The following is a 13,322-nucleotide window of genomic DNA, read 5'->3' as shown; positions in this document are numbered from 1 at the left end:
GCCTCTCCGTCCTATTGAGCAAGTGTGCGCGCGAACAAGGATTTCAATGCTTGTTAGGGAAACCTATAGAACCGTGAAAAATGCGTCGGAGCACCGTCCCATAGTGGGTGAGCGAAATTATTTGAGGAAAGAGACGGGCGACCAATATGTGGTGGTGGTATTCACTGTGGAAGAATGCTGCTGGCGCAGTAAATGAGATCAAAGCCGAAGGAAGCGCTGAAATGTGCCCTTCTTTCTTTTTTAAGCATGCGAAGTCGCCGTTCTTGTTTCGGACAGAGAACGGCGCTTTATCGGGAGTACACTGCGTAGGTGCGGCCTCGGTGGCGGACCAACGTCCAAGCAGGGTCACCCGCCCCTGAAAGGCCTCCATCTATGCCTTGAATTTATATTTTTGTAAAGCCGGCTTTGATGGCATTGCGAAAGACGCTTGCCACACCCACGACATTTACGCATGTATGCTAACAAATACACCTCAACACATTGCTGCGCGAAGGATTCTGCATGATGAGCTGTATATTGTCCCAAAGAACGACGGACTGGTCATATCTATAGTGAAATATCAGCACACACACACGCGCGCGCGCGCGCGCGCGTGTGTGTGTGTGTGTGTGTGTGTGTGTGTGTGTGTGTGTGTGTGTGTGCGTGTGCGTGTGCGTGTGCGTGTGCGCGCGCGCGCGCGTGCGTGCGTCCGTGTGCGCGTGTGCGTAACCGCATTTTTCCAGATCCGAAAGTTGATATGGCTTGTGCGGAGAAAGACGTTTTGTTAATTGGCGACTAATTACCTCGGATCACCCGTCACCCCGTGGTCGCCACCATTGACGCATGGCATGTCTCCGAAGGAACCGTCATTTTATTTCAAAACGGCTATTTTTAAATATTACTTAGTGCATTCGTAGAAACACACTGATAGTGGCTCTTTACTTTCCTCCAACGTAAAATGCATGAACCACAAAAACGCTTGTTACGCTTTGTGACTGAACAAACCACCACAAGATGTCGCTGCCAAGGTTATATGCCAAGGTTATATGCCAAGGTCAATTCAACAGCAAGTCTTACCTATAGTCAAGCAATGTAAGTACTTCGGCGTATACATAAACGAAGGAAAGACTTAGCACCAACCAAGATAATCTGAAAATAAAGGGGAAGCGGAATGCAGCAATAATGAAACACAGAGCACTGTGAGGCCACAATAAGTATGAGGTGGTGCGTGGAATCTGGAAAGGAGTAATGGTGCCAGCGCTAACGTTCGTAAATGCCATTTTATGCTTGAAATCGGATATCTTGTCGGGGTTGGAAGTTAACTAAAAATTAGTAGGCCGGTTGGCTTTAGGAGCCTACGGTAAAGCCACAAATGAGGCAGTGCAGGGTGACATGGGTTGGGCCTCTTTTGAAGTCAGAGAAGCACAGAGCAAAATTAGTTTTGAAGAAAGACTCAGGAACATGGACTGAAAATAAATGGGCGGCTAAAGTGCACAGGTATCTCTACATGAAAAGCGTGGACACAGAATGGAGGAAGAGGTCAAGGAAGTTGGCAACCAAGTACAGGGTAATTGAAAGTGTAAATAGACAATCAGGAGTCATCAGAAAGAAAGTGAAAGAAATAAAGACAGTGAATTGGATGCAAAGAACGGAAACAAAAAAGGACCATGGAGATTTACAAGAATGAGAAGAAAGAAATCAGAAGGGAAAATCTGTACGATAACACAAAGGGCAGTGCCTTGCTATTTGAGGCTCGAGCCGGTTGCCTAAGGACGAAAACATATCGGAACAAATATTCGGAACGAGATGAGACATGTGCATGCTGCAGTAAAGATCCAGAAACCACTCAGCACATCCTGATGGAATGCGACGGGATCCACCCAGCGAGAACCGTAGGTAACGTGCAACTCCCAGAAGCGCTTGGGCTTAAAGAGGACCGAAGTATAAACTGCTCAGCAGTCCAGATAAGCAAGAGATGTTCAGACTTTTGGTGGAGAAACTGCAGGGAAAAGATTGATACGACCTCATCTCTTACAGTCATAAGTAGAGGTAAAAGGTAGACTTTGAGGGAAAAAAAAAACATATTAATGAGATGTATACACAAAAATGCTAGATAAAAAGCATGTATAGCATACCTGATTAAATCAAGCAGGCTAGGTGACTGTTTGTCACCGCCCCGTTTCAAAGGGGGATGCCATTAAATCATCATCACTATAGAGTGTTATCTCTATCAGTGTTTGCCATAACTTCTTGCTCTTGCTTCGGTTTCATATCTTGCCTTGTGCCTTCTGATGGCCTTGTTTTCTTGTATATTTATTTATTTATTTATTTATTTATTTATTTATTTATTTATTTATTTATTTATTTATTTATTTATTTATTTATTTATTTATTTATTTATTTTGTTAATTTATACCCCAAGGATTCCGGAGACACATTACATGAGGGGTGAGCAATGAATACTGCGGTTCTCGGTTAACATGTTTCATGACTTTCGACGATTGTTTTACACTGGGGGCGATCTGTTAATATGGCGATGTGGGTGGCAAGCAGCCGTTTTCTATGAAGTATGTTCTCACCCTCCATGGGCACACAGTTAAAATTAAATTATGGGGTTTTACGTGCCAAAACCACTTTCTGATTATGAGGCACGCCGTAGTGGGGGACTCCGGAAATTTTGACCACCTGGGGTTCTTTAACGTGCACCTAAATCTAAGTACACGGGTGTTTTCGCATTTCACCCCCATCGAAATGCGGCCGCCGTGGCCGGGATTCGATCCCGCGACCTCGTGTTCAGCAGCCCAACACCATAGCCTCTGAGCAACCACGGCGGGTGGGCACACTGTCATTGACCAACATCGCCGACTTCGCATTTCGCGCCAGCACACCGTTTCAAGAGCGGCTCCAGTCTACGCATACTATAAAATAGTTATCCTGGCTCGCAAAGCGACAAGGTATGTACCAAGTGTTTCAGCGAGCACTTTGAAAATATTTACAGCGAAGCTGTTTCTGCGGACCCTGTGCCGTGGTCCGTTCGCTAAAACCCACGTGACCTCGCGGGAGAGGAGAAGAAAAGAAGAGCTCAACCCTGTGAGAATGCTGTGAGAGGGAGCAGATGAAAAGGAGACCGGGGAGGGGGGGGGGGGGGTTGACGTAAGTCGCGCCGTCCAATACTCGCGCTGGAGGGGTAGAGCGTGAGGCGCGCCAACCAATGGCGGTGTACGAAAAAGTAGGTCAACGGAGGAGTGGGGTGTGAGAGGAGTTCGCGTTAGCGTTGGTTGTGTATACGGAGCTTTGGTCAAGGACTTTTATCTGGAAACGTCGTAGAAAAGCGTGAGTTACGCGCTAGGAACGCCGTCGCCCGTGGACGCCGACTCGTCCCATCCCCCGCGAGTAGCGCCGTTCACAGCTTCGCTGTTCGACCATCTTCATGAAGTGGAAGGGGCGGTGATTTTTTAAAGATTGCTTGTGGCAGATAGCCGGCCTGATTCTAGTTCTTGAGCTGGTTTACTCGAAGAGGCGGACATTACTTGCGCAAGAAATTGAAATGCATAATCAATTAATTAACAAAAAATTACTAATTAAGTTTTCAACTAATTACCTTATGACCCACATTGCAATGTATAAATTTCAGCCGTGGAGTTCGCAAGGCGGATCCACTTGGAACGAATTCTCAGGATGACACCTGTTTCGTTATATTAATTCCCGAACTTTGCAGAGAAATGCAGTGGCGTTCCAGTTACTTTCTTAACAAAACGTCGTTTTATGCATTGAAGCACGAAAGTAACTGGAACGCCAATGCATTTCTCCGCTAAGTTCGGGAATTAATATATCGAAACTGGTGTAATCCTGAGAATTCGTTCCAAGTTGATCCGCCTTGCGAACTCCACGGCTACAATTTGTAATTGCAATGTGGATCATAAGGCAATTAGTTAAAATTTAATTTGTGAATTTTGTTAATTATTTGAGTAGACCATCTCATGAACTAGAATTCTGCTATCTGCCACAGGCAACCTTTTAAAACATTTTTGAAAGTGTTCGCTGAACCACCCGGTACATGGCATTTGACGTGATTGCTTCTTGGAGCAACGCGTGAACAAAGGGATTCATCAGAGCTGCTTCTGTGCGTTATTCGGTGACGGAGGGCGGACACTAGCGGGTGTACCCTCGCTTAAAGCAGTCGTCATTCGCTCGCGCTTTCGAGCAGCTGGATCACCGAGCGCGAAACTGGGGCGCCACTTGGCTTCTACGGCCGAACCTCTCCGAGAGCGTGGCGCGTACAACTTCCACGCAGTGTCATCGTCAAAAGCTACCCGTCCTAAATAATTCATGCGGGCGTTTGTACAAGGAGAGAAAGAGATACAAAAGAGAAAGAGAGAGATCCAGGCGCATCCACGCGTCGTCCGCAAGAAAAGACCAAATGCCCAACGCTCGGGGCGAGGGGAAAAAAAAAAAAGAATACGCACGCAGCAACCGACGAGAGCGGGACCGGCCGCGCATGCATGCAGCCGCCGCGTCCCCCGGCACGCGCCAGCGTGTGCGCGCGGCCGCAACATGCACGTGTGCGTTAAACTCCGCAGGTCTCCAGCGAGCACTCATCGTCAAAGGCGCTGCTTTTTCTTCGTAGCCGAAAGACGCGAACAAGATATATATATAATAAAGGCTCGCGCAGTAGGACGGGACGCTGTAGCGGAGCTCCCCCCCTTTTTTTGCAAACGCAATGTGACGGATATGCATATAACATCCTCCGCCCCAAACGACGACTCTGGGGAACACGGGTGGTGCAGATGGGAGAGGAGGGTGGCTCTTTTCCCGCAATGAAAACACAAGAGGCGAAGCGAAAGCAACCGTTAAGCAAAAAAAAATTGGCGCTGATGGACGACGTGAAGAGATCATGGTTGACGTGCCCTGCTCGCGCGCCTGGCTTCACTGAGTGCCTGCGCTTTTGTTCTTGCCAAAGGAGCCGCTTCTGCGTGAAGCTCTTTCGTTGTTGATGTTCTTGTTGCTCTTATCCCCGTTTAATGGCCTCCCTTCGTACCGCACACCTTTCGAGGCACGCTCGCCACTTGCTCTTCATGATGATAGCACGGGTATGCTGTCGAAAGGCCTTGTCTCTCAGCGGAGTGTCAGAATTCGTTTGCGCACTGCGTCGCTGCGCTGGCATAGCAGCGAAAGGAACGCGGACAAGCGGAGGAATAGGCCAAGTATAGGGGGAAAAAATATAACGAAAAGGGATTCTTCGAAGCCGAAATACCTGGCTCGTATTGATTTTGTTGCTCCACCGAGCTGACAACGGCGGCATCCTCATCAAGCGATGTTGCAGTTACCCGTATACAGTTAACAAGTATTGAAATGAGGCAGACTTTTGGAAAATCAACTTCGAATCCCGTATATGGAACTATAGGTATATTGTTACCGGACTGGAATGATGAAGACGCTGACAAGCAAACGTGGCACATGTTCAGATCCGCTGCAATTATGGCCTAACATATTGATCCATCGGTGAACCAATATCTGCTATCAGACCAAGACTTATTGCCTGCTTCGTCAAAAATTAGCTGAGGACATCTACATGTATACACCCTTCTTATTCGACCTCTCATCATCAGGCAATTTTTTCGTGAAAATATGCGGCCAGCTCCAGTTGTCACGTGCGTTCCCCAAGGGTGTGGTGCAAACATTCAGTGCAACGCTCAAGCTCCCAGTGCCTGCACTGGAACGGTAGCACGGAGGGTTGTCCAAGAGTCCGATAATTTCGCTGACGAGTCTTGATGAACAGTTTCGTGCTTGAAATGCGGTTCTGGCGCAAGGAAAACTAAACGGAAAGAAGGGCAAGAAGAGCGCCAACTTGCAACTCAACTTTGAGTTCCAAGTTTGCGCTCTTCCTGTCCCTTCTTTCCGTTTAGTTTTTCTTGTGCCAGAACCGCATTTCAAGCACGAACCAACTATCCCAACTTCGCATTCTGCTGAACAGTTTCATGAATGCGCTCGACGTTCACGCATTTCTTTACCCTCCGTGTTCGAAAAGGGAACTGGTGAATGGTTACGCGGTTTGAAATTTGGAACTGAAAGAAATCAAAGACGAAATATAATGCCGAAGGGTTAATTTTATTAATACCAGCAATATTGAACCAGGACTTCTTGTTGTCCACAGAGGCCGATGCATAAACTTGGGTGTGCAGTGGCGGAGTGGATGGGGTGGCGATGCACGAGGCGGGGGGAGCAATTTGGCATCAGGTAGGGCGCGCTTCCGGGTCATGCTGCCGCAATGCAGCTACGTGATGACGCAAGCCATCCAGCGCTTGAGCTGCAAGCCAGTTCACCTACGTACGTAAAAGTTAAAGTTGCATTGTGAAGGTATTCAACACCAGATTTTTAAATATGAAACATACATACAGAGTTGCTACAGAATAGCGTGAGATTGAACATAGTTCGTAAGAAGACGAAAATGCTGTTTCTGCAGTTTTATGATGCAACTATATAGCTGTCCATGTGAAAGTACTTGGCTTTAAGAACAACCAATTTCGCTGCAGCACATCACCGTGAAAGGAGCTTTGAAAAAGAACACAAAAGGTAATAATATCAGCAGATTTTAGACAAAATTTCCCCCTTCAGATCATCATAAGGTGTAAATGGCCGCGGTAAGACTGAGCAATGGACGCGGACGCATTCACCGGCTCTATATTCTCGAAAACAAAACAAAAAACTGTTTTGTATGCCGACTTTTCAATCAAAACGATACTGTTCAACACGGTTGCTCATCATAAACAGTGTTTCTTCTTTTACTTCAAATACTTAATTTTTTTTTTAATTTGCTCGAATGAAGTCACTGCAGATGAATTACGTGCCCACGTGGACATCATTTGCTGAAAAAAAAACCAAAGCAATAATGTCAATAATTAAACTAATAACATAAACTAACCTTTTAATTATAACCTTACGGCACACGTTTAAATCGCTAAGGTAAATGGAGTCATTGTGAGAGCTTATTTTAGTATTCCTAAGTTTCAATATGACCATGTAGATCGAATTAACTGACTTAAATTATTCGTTTAATTCACCTTATTATGCACGCGGAACTGAGAAGCGCGGCTCGTGGTCCAAATTCTATGTGACGTAATAGGGTGGCGCAAAAAAGGAAGCACGGCCAGCCAGGAGCACACGAGGGATTCCCTTTTTCCACTAATCGATGCTGATAGGCGCTTTGCGCAGCTTCCTGTTGAACGCATAGCCACTTGAGCAGCATATATGTGAGGTGGGCCGCTTTATGGTGCGGTATGGCGAAGCTTCATTTTACGCCATAGAGTTTCCTGCAATAGTTACTAGAGGGAAATCTGGCGCTACAATCGTTCAGCCACCATGGGAATGATGGGAAGTACATGGATTTGTCTGATCTCCGTGCTTGGGGCTTGAGACGCTCTTGTGGCTTTATTTATTACGCTTTATCTGCCTTCGTTGTCGGACATTTCAGAGCAATATATATATATATATATATATATATATATATATATATATTTCTAAGTGCGGAAGACTCTGCGAACACGCACAATAGCTACTATAATTGCAGCTGTTCAGCCTGTCGAGGCGACTAAATCGAAACGCGCCAAGCGTTCCAATTTCTCGTGGCTTGCCCACGAGAAATTCATAAGGGCGTTCTAAGCCGCTTGCCGATGCATACGTCCGTGGTTTCAATATCGGTCTTCTGTGCTAGAGGTCTTGTGTTCGAATCCTGCCGTCGGACAATTTTAATAATGTTGAATTGTTTATTACACGGTACTTCGTTGAAAATGACGTGTTTACAAAGTCGCGAAGCCGTTCGAAGTCAGAAGAACGAAATTTAGGCAAATCCTTGTACTTCTCATAATTCCCAGGCTGGCTAAACCGCCCCGATTGCAGCTACCGTAGACACTAGCGCATGTGATTAGTAATTATTGCCCTCTAGTAATTATTGCATGAAACTCCCATGCCTTACACCACCCTCGACGTCTCAGCTGGTCTGGACCACGCTTCGTGACACCGCGTGCGTAATAAGGTTAATTAAGGTTACTTAAGGTTAATTAAGTAATTAATTTCACGGCAGTGTTTTTTTTTGTCTATATATAGCCATTTCGATATATAGAAACGTGCAACTAGACTTACGACAATTCCCTCCAACTTTTTAATATTAACATTAAAATATTCTGGCGTTTTATGTGCCAAAACCACGATATGATTATGAGGCACGCCGTAGTGGGAGACTATATACGAAATAATTTAGACTATCTGGGGTTGTTTAACGTTGGTTACTGAAGAGACAACGCCTATAGCCACTAAGCTACCGCGGCGTGGGTATAATATAATTATGAGCCTGAAATTTTGTAATTGAGATGTTAACCGCACTTTTTTTTACTTAGTGAATGAATTGCTTTTAGTCTTCTTGGCGTGAAATATAACTGGCAAGAGGTAATTGATCCGCAGTGACGTAATTCGGGTACATTTTACAGGTTTTAAAAAGCGTTCGAAGTGAAGAACACCATACATTGGACAGATACTACATGTGGACAGATACCAGAGCAGACGCGCCGTTCACAGTATGAATCGTAAACCAGCCGCGTGGTGTGGTGTTACGCTGCTATAAGCAGAAGGTCGCGGGATCAAATCCCGGCCGCGGCGGCCGCATTTCGATGGGGGCGAAATGCAAGAACGCCCGTGTCCCGTGCATTGGGGACACGTTATTAAGATCCCCGGGTGGTCAAAATTAATCCGGAGTCCCCCACTACGACATGCCTCATAAATCGTGGTTTTGGCATGTATAACCTCAGGACTTAATTCAATGAATCGTAAGCAACTATACTACAAGTAAACACTTGCTGTAGAATGCTTTCGCCGAGCATGAGGTCGCACTGCGGAAAGCGCCAGAGGCAAAAACGGCCGTGAACCGTAATTTCCGGTTAACGTTACGAAATACCAAGCGGTAGGAATTAATCAGGGGACGAATTCGCAAGGCTTTTCGTTCTTTGCAATTGGCCGGCCGCCTTTATCCAGCATCACGATTGACTGGAATTCTCTTACGAACCATTCTATCGTAAGAGCTTTTATGTGAACGCAGGGCCCAGAAGCCCTCCACTGCGGCTTCCTTCATTTGCCGCGGCAGCTTTGCGTCCCCTAACGTCCCATGGCCCGCAGCGGAACACCTGAGAGACGCATCCATGGGAAGACCTCCGACGCGCAACAAGGCAAACCTACTTGTCGTCGTCGTCGTCGGTGCGTTTGGCGTCGCACGTCTCCCACGTCTCGCCGCACCCGTAGGTCTCCGACGTTTGCAGCGCCTCGGCCTTGGCCCAGGTCTCGTCGGCCTGCTCCTGCTGCGAGGCGACGGGGGTCTGCTCCCCAGTGCGCTCGTCGTCGTGCATGCTGCTGGCCCCGCTCGTCGCCTGCCCCTCGGCGGCGACGTCGGCCGGCGGCTGCGGCTGCTCGTCGTCGGGCGCCTCGCTGCTCTCCGCCAACAGCGAAGGCACGGCCAGTAGCAGCAAGGCAGCCACCACGGTCCACCGAGGGCACCCCATCGCAGTCGCCGGCTCAATCGAACGACGATGCGCGCGCTGCGAGACCGCGAGCCTCGCGGGGCCGCCGCTTCTCGCGCATTTCGTCTCGACAGCGGCCACGTCAGGACGGAAGAGAAAGACGAAGACAAAAAAGGCCCCCAAGAAGAGCGGAACAAGAAAGCAAAGATGTTATACCGTGCTTTAATATCGCAAAAACTATGGCAAAACACCGGCGAAGTTCAACAACAAGTACATTAAAATAAGAGAGTGAAATAAAAAATAAAGAAAACATACAGTAGCATAACCCACGCGCGAGTCGATAAAATGTATTCATGTATGCACCACGGAGTTGCCTGCCTGCCACGAGAATTCCAGCGCGCACGACCGAACGAAAGCAGCGCAGGCACGGACAACAAGTTGAGAAACAATGGCTATGAATGCGAGGAGCGGAGAGTGGGATGCCTGTACGTATAGGTACCATAGCAAACTAAAGGCAAAACATAATTTGAAAAAAGAAAGAGCAGTCAACCCAAATATAAGGCAGCACTCTCTATAGTAAACCACGTGAGCAGCCAAGAAAACATATTTATGTATATGCGCCATGAATACCCCCTGCCAACGAGAATCCCCAGCGTGCACAGCCCGAACGAAATCGGAACAGGCGTGGACAATGACAGACCACGCCGCTTATGCAGGACAGGGCACAGTGAGTCTTACACCGACTTAACATAGTATAGCTTCGCTAATACGTGCACTCGACGTGAGCGGGTAAAGTCAGAAGTCGAGCTGACCCAGCCCGATACGACCGCGTTCACGTTCATCCCGCCAAGCGGGTTGGGCGGGTCAAACCGCCCTTTACAGGCGGGTTGGCCAAACTCGCCTCGACGCTCACGATCGGCCCGACCCGCTAGGATTTCTATGAACTCGACGACCAGTTTTTGGCCCCCGACAAGCCAACTCAGCCGAAAGCTTTCTTCGCCTCTTTGCCTCTTCCTCGGGGTTTGGTGTTCGTCGTCGTTTTCTCACCGGATATATATGCGGATGATATATTTGTGGATGATGATAGACAACTTGGGTCCCCTTGGATTTGCGCTGACTGCTGCCTTGTCGAGTAAACGAGTTGCGCCACTGGGTAGGTGCCCCTCCAAGGCATGCGCCCATGTTGAACAACACAGCAACGAAGGTGAAATGTATGCCTTGTAATAAGGAACGCTTATCATTTCCCAAAGCTACCAAAACGAATAGGTGTTCAACATTGTTTCCTCTTGCAGTTCGTAAGAAAGGATTTCTCGAAAACATATCAAGTCCAACGCCAATTAGTCCTTTTTGCTGCACGTTAGCGGACGGATGTCTCAAAACTGGTGATACACGGAGTATTCTCGGGGAACCGAGTGGGTGGACATGTCTTAAGCACTGACTAGCTTCAATTCCAGAACTTCAATATGTTCCCTAATGTTATGAACTAAAAAAAATTGATTTTAACTTTTTTACATATAGAGTAACCAATGATTATTGTATAATAAGCGATATCTGTCGGAGCTCATAATGTGTCGCAGAAAAAAAAAAAAGAATTCTTCATTCGCTATTGCACTGTCCTATGGCTTTTTCTTCTCTTCTTTCGTTTTGTTTTCTTTCGGCAATGCAGTAGAACAGATGACAGTGTTACATTCTGTCTAACGAGCTCTACGTTCCGATAATGCCAAGTTAACCAATTGTATGGTATAAATAGATTTCGCAAACGTGCCAAGATTACTTTGCGTTAATGGTAAATGTATAGGCATCGGCCACTCCAATTGGCATGCCTCCTTACTCACCCAATCCCAACGTGCAGGCTGTAGATAAACACAAATTTTGCAACTGTTACAACGTCTCGCAAAGTATAGGCCGCAACTTATGTTATATGTATGCCTGTCCTCTTCACGCTACTATCTGTCGAGTAATGCACGCAATTGGCGTCGTTACCGTACTATAAATCGGTGATAATTAGTGATACCGTGGTGATTATGTTAGTATTTTTTTCAACAACGTCCATTTTACGCTTCTTCTTTCTTTCTTTCGTTTGCACTTAACTGGCTTTGTATTGACAACTTTGATTTTATCTTTTCTCACTCACGAATCATTTCTAGTGGCTAATAATTGTTAATGGTGAACTGGTTCTTCGTCACTTATATTGCTGAAACTTAGACTAGTTGGTCACTTGCATTGTGAGACATGAGAACAGGACGACGCTATCAGGAGGCCGACGCACGATACACGACGTGAACAGGATGAGCGCCCGTCCTGCACACTGCATGTTTGTGTCTCGTCTTCTTTAGCGCTGTGAACGTGTCATTTCATCAGCATCATCTTCGTCGTCTTCGTATTTTTATGTCCACTGCGGGACGAAGGCCTCTTCCAGCGATCTTCCATTACCCTTGTCTTGTATCAGCTGATCGACGCCATCCTACTCAGTGAACATTGGTCCCATGGTCCGAAAACAGAAGGGAAGAAAACTGCATGAAGCAGTAAACAGACGGCACGAAAACTGCACCAAATAAACTTTCATACTTATAACTTTCTAACTCTCGTGTCAAATACTTCGGTGCGCAGCCACAAGTGGTCGGAAATATAGCACACATGTTTCAACATATGCCCTTTCTCATCGCAGGTGTAGTTTGAGATCGCTGTCGCGTACGGTATAACTTTTTACAGCTTGAAGGGTAAGGCTGTTAGCCATGGGAGAAACCAGCACTCTTAAGGGTACAAGGGTGGAGAACGTTTTTACTGTGTATATGCATGAAAATTTCCTAATCTAAGCACACCACCTAATCTTCTCTGCTGTCCTCGACTCCCTTCCCAAGGCACCCATTCTGACAGGGCCTGCCCAACTTCATTTCTTGTTGCATTGGAGAAATGCATTGGCGTTCCAGTTACTTTCTTAACAAAACGTCGTTTTGTGCATTGAAGCACAAAAGTAACTGGAACGCCAATGCATTTCACCGCAAAGTTCGGCAATTAATATCTCGAGACTGGTGTCATCCTGAGAATTCGTTCTAAGTGGATCCGCCTTGCGAACTCCACGGCTACAATTTGTAAATTGCAATATGGGCCATAAGAGAATTAGTAAAAAAGCTTAATTAGTGCATTTTTATTAATTAGTCGATTATGCATTTCAATTTTCTGTGCAAGTAATGTCCGCCTCTTCGAGTAGACCAGCTCACGAACTTGAATTGTGTTATCTGCCACAGGCAACCTTTAAACATTTTTGGAAGTGTTCGCTGAAACACCCTCCATAAGACAGGTGTTTATAAGGCGTACTATTTTGTAAGTGTATTGGCCGTTTTTCCTAAAGTGTTCTTTTTTTTTTTGTATTCCTACGTGAAAGGGGTAATTTTTAATTACACCTGTGAGAATATTACATCGCCAAGCTTGGGCTTAGTGTGAATTATAACATCAATAAATGCAGTTTTTCACACAGGACACCCCTTCCGATGGGCGTAAGTGGGTGAGTTATAAACACATAAACATTCTTATGGGCGCAATTTAATTTACAGTGAGCGCTATGAGGTGCTTAAAGTATGGGGGCCGCGTCGCGCGGATCAAACGCTAATATAGTTTAACCACCAAGACCTAGCCTGTCTCCAGCAAAATTTTCATCTGTTTTCTGTTGCATACGAAAATATGCAACTCTTGATTCTGGGCATAGGTATCATCATCGTAAGCCGTAATTTTCCCATGTTGCTTGAGGAGGGCATTTCGAGAACAATTTTATGTGAAGCACCAATGCATGTATGTCGCGCCAAATTTTGTGAACACGTAACTCCGTTCTGGTGCTACAGC

General features: G+C 46.3%; 2 protein-coding genes across 4 annotated transcripts in view; one reads left to right on the top strand and one right to left on the bottom strand.

The window, feature by feature from the left end:
* Window positions 1-13,322, top strand: part of LOC119463584 (T-box transcription factor TBX20) — a 177,182-nt gene that overhangs the window by 140,976 nt on the left and 22,884 nt on the right. The window lies entirely within an intron of this gene.
* On the bottom strand, window positions 6,079-10,229 carry LOC119463613 (uncharacterized). Its single transcript, XM_037724442.2, has 2 exons — window positions 9,205-10,229; window positions 6,079-6,302 (listed from the first exon to the last, which is right to left on the bottom strand). Exons 1-2 carry the CDS (start codon window positions 9,522-9,524, stop codon window positions 6,299-6,301), a joined length of 324 nt encoding a protein of 107 aa, XP_037580370.1. The 5' UTR covers window positions 9,525-10,229; the 3' UTR covers window positions 6,079-6,298.

The sequence above is a fragment of the Dermacentor silvarum genome, chromosome 1, assembly GCF_013339745.2.
Source record: "Dermacentor silvarum isolate Dsil-2018 chromosome 1, BIME_Dsil_1.4, whole genome shotgun sequence".
Taxonomy (NCBI): Eukaryota; Metazoa; Arthropoda; class Arachnida; order Ixodida; family Ixodidae; genus Dermacentor; species Dermacentor silvarum.
The sequence above is the reverse complement of the archived record's forward strand: the minus strand, read 5'-3'. Positions and strand labels throughout refer to the sequence as shown.

Excerpts from the sequence above, each read along its gene's own strand:
- LOC119463613 (XM_037724442.2), bottom strand. The coding sequence starts at position 9,524 with ATGGGGTGCCCTCGGTGGACCGTGGTGGCTGCCTTGCTGCTACTGGCC.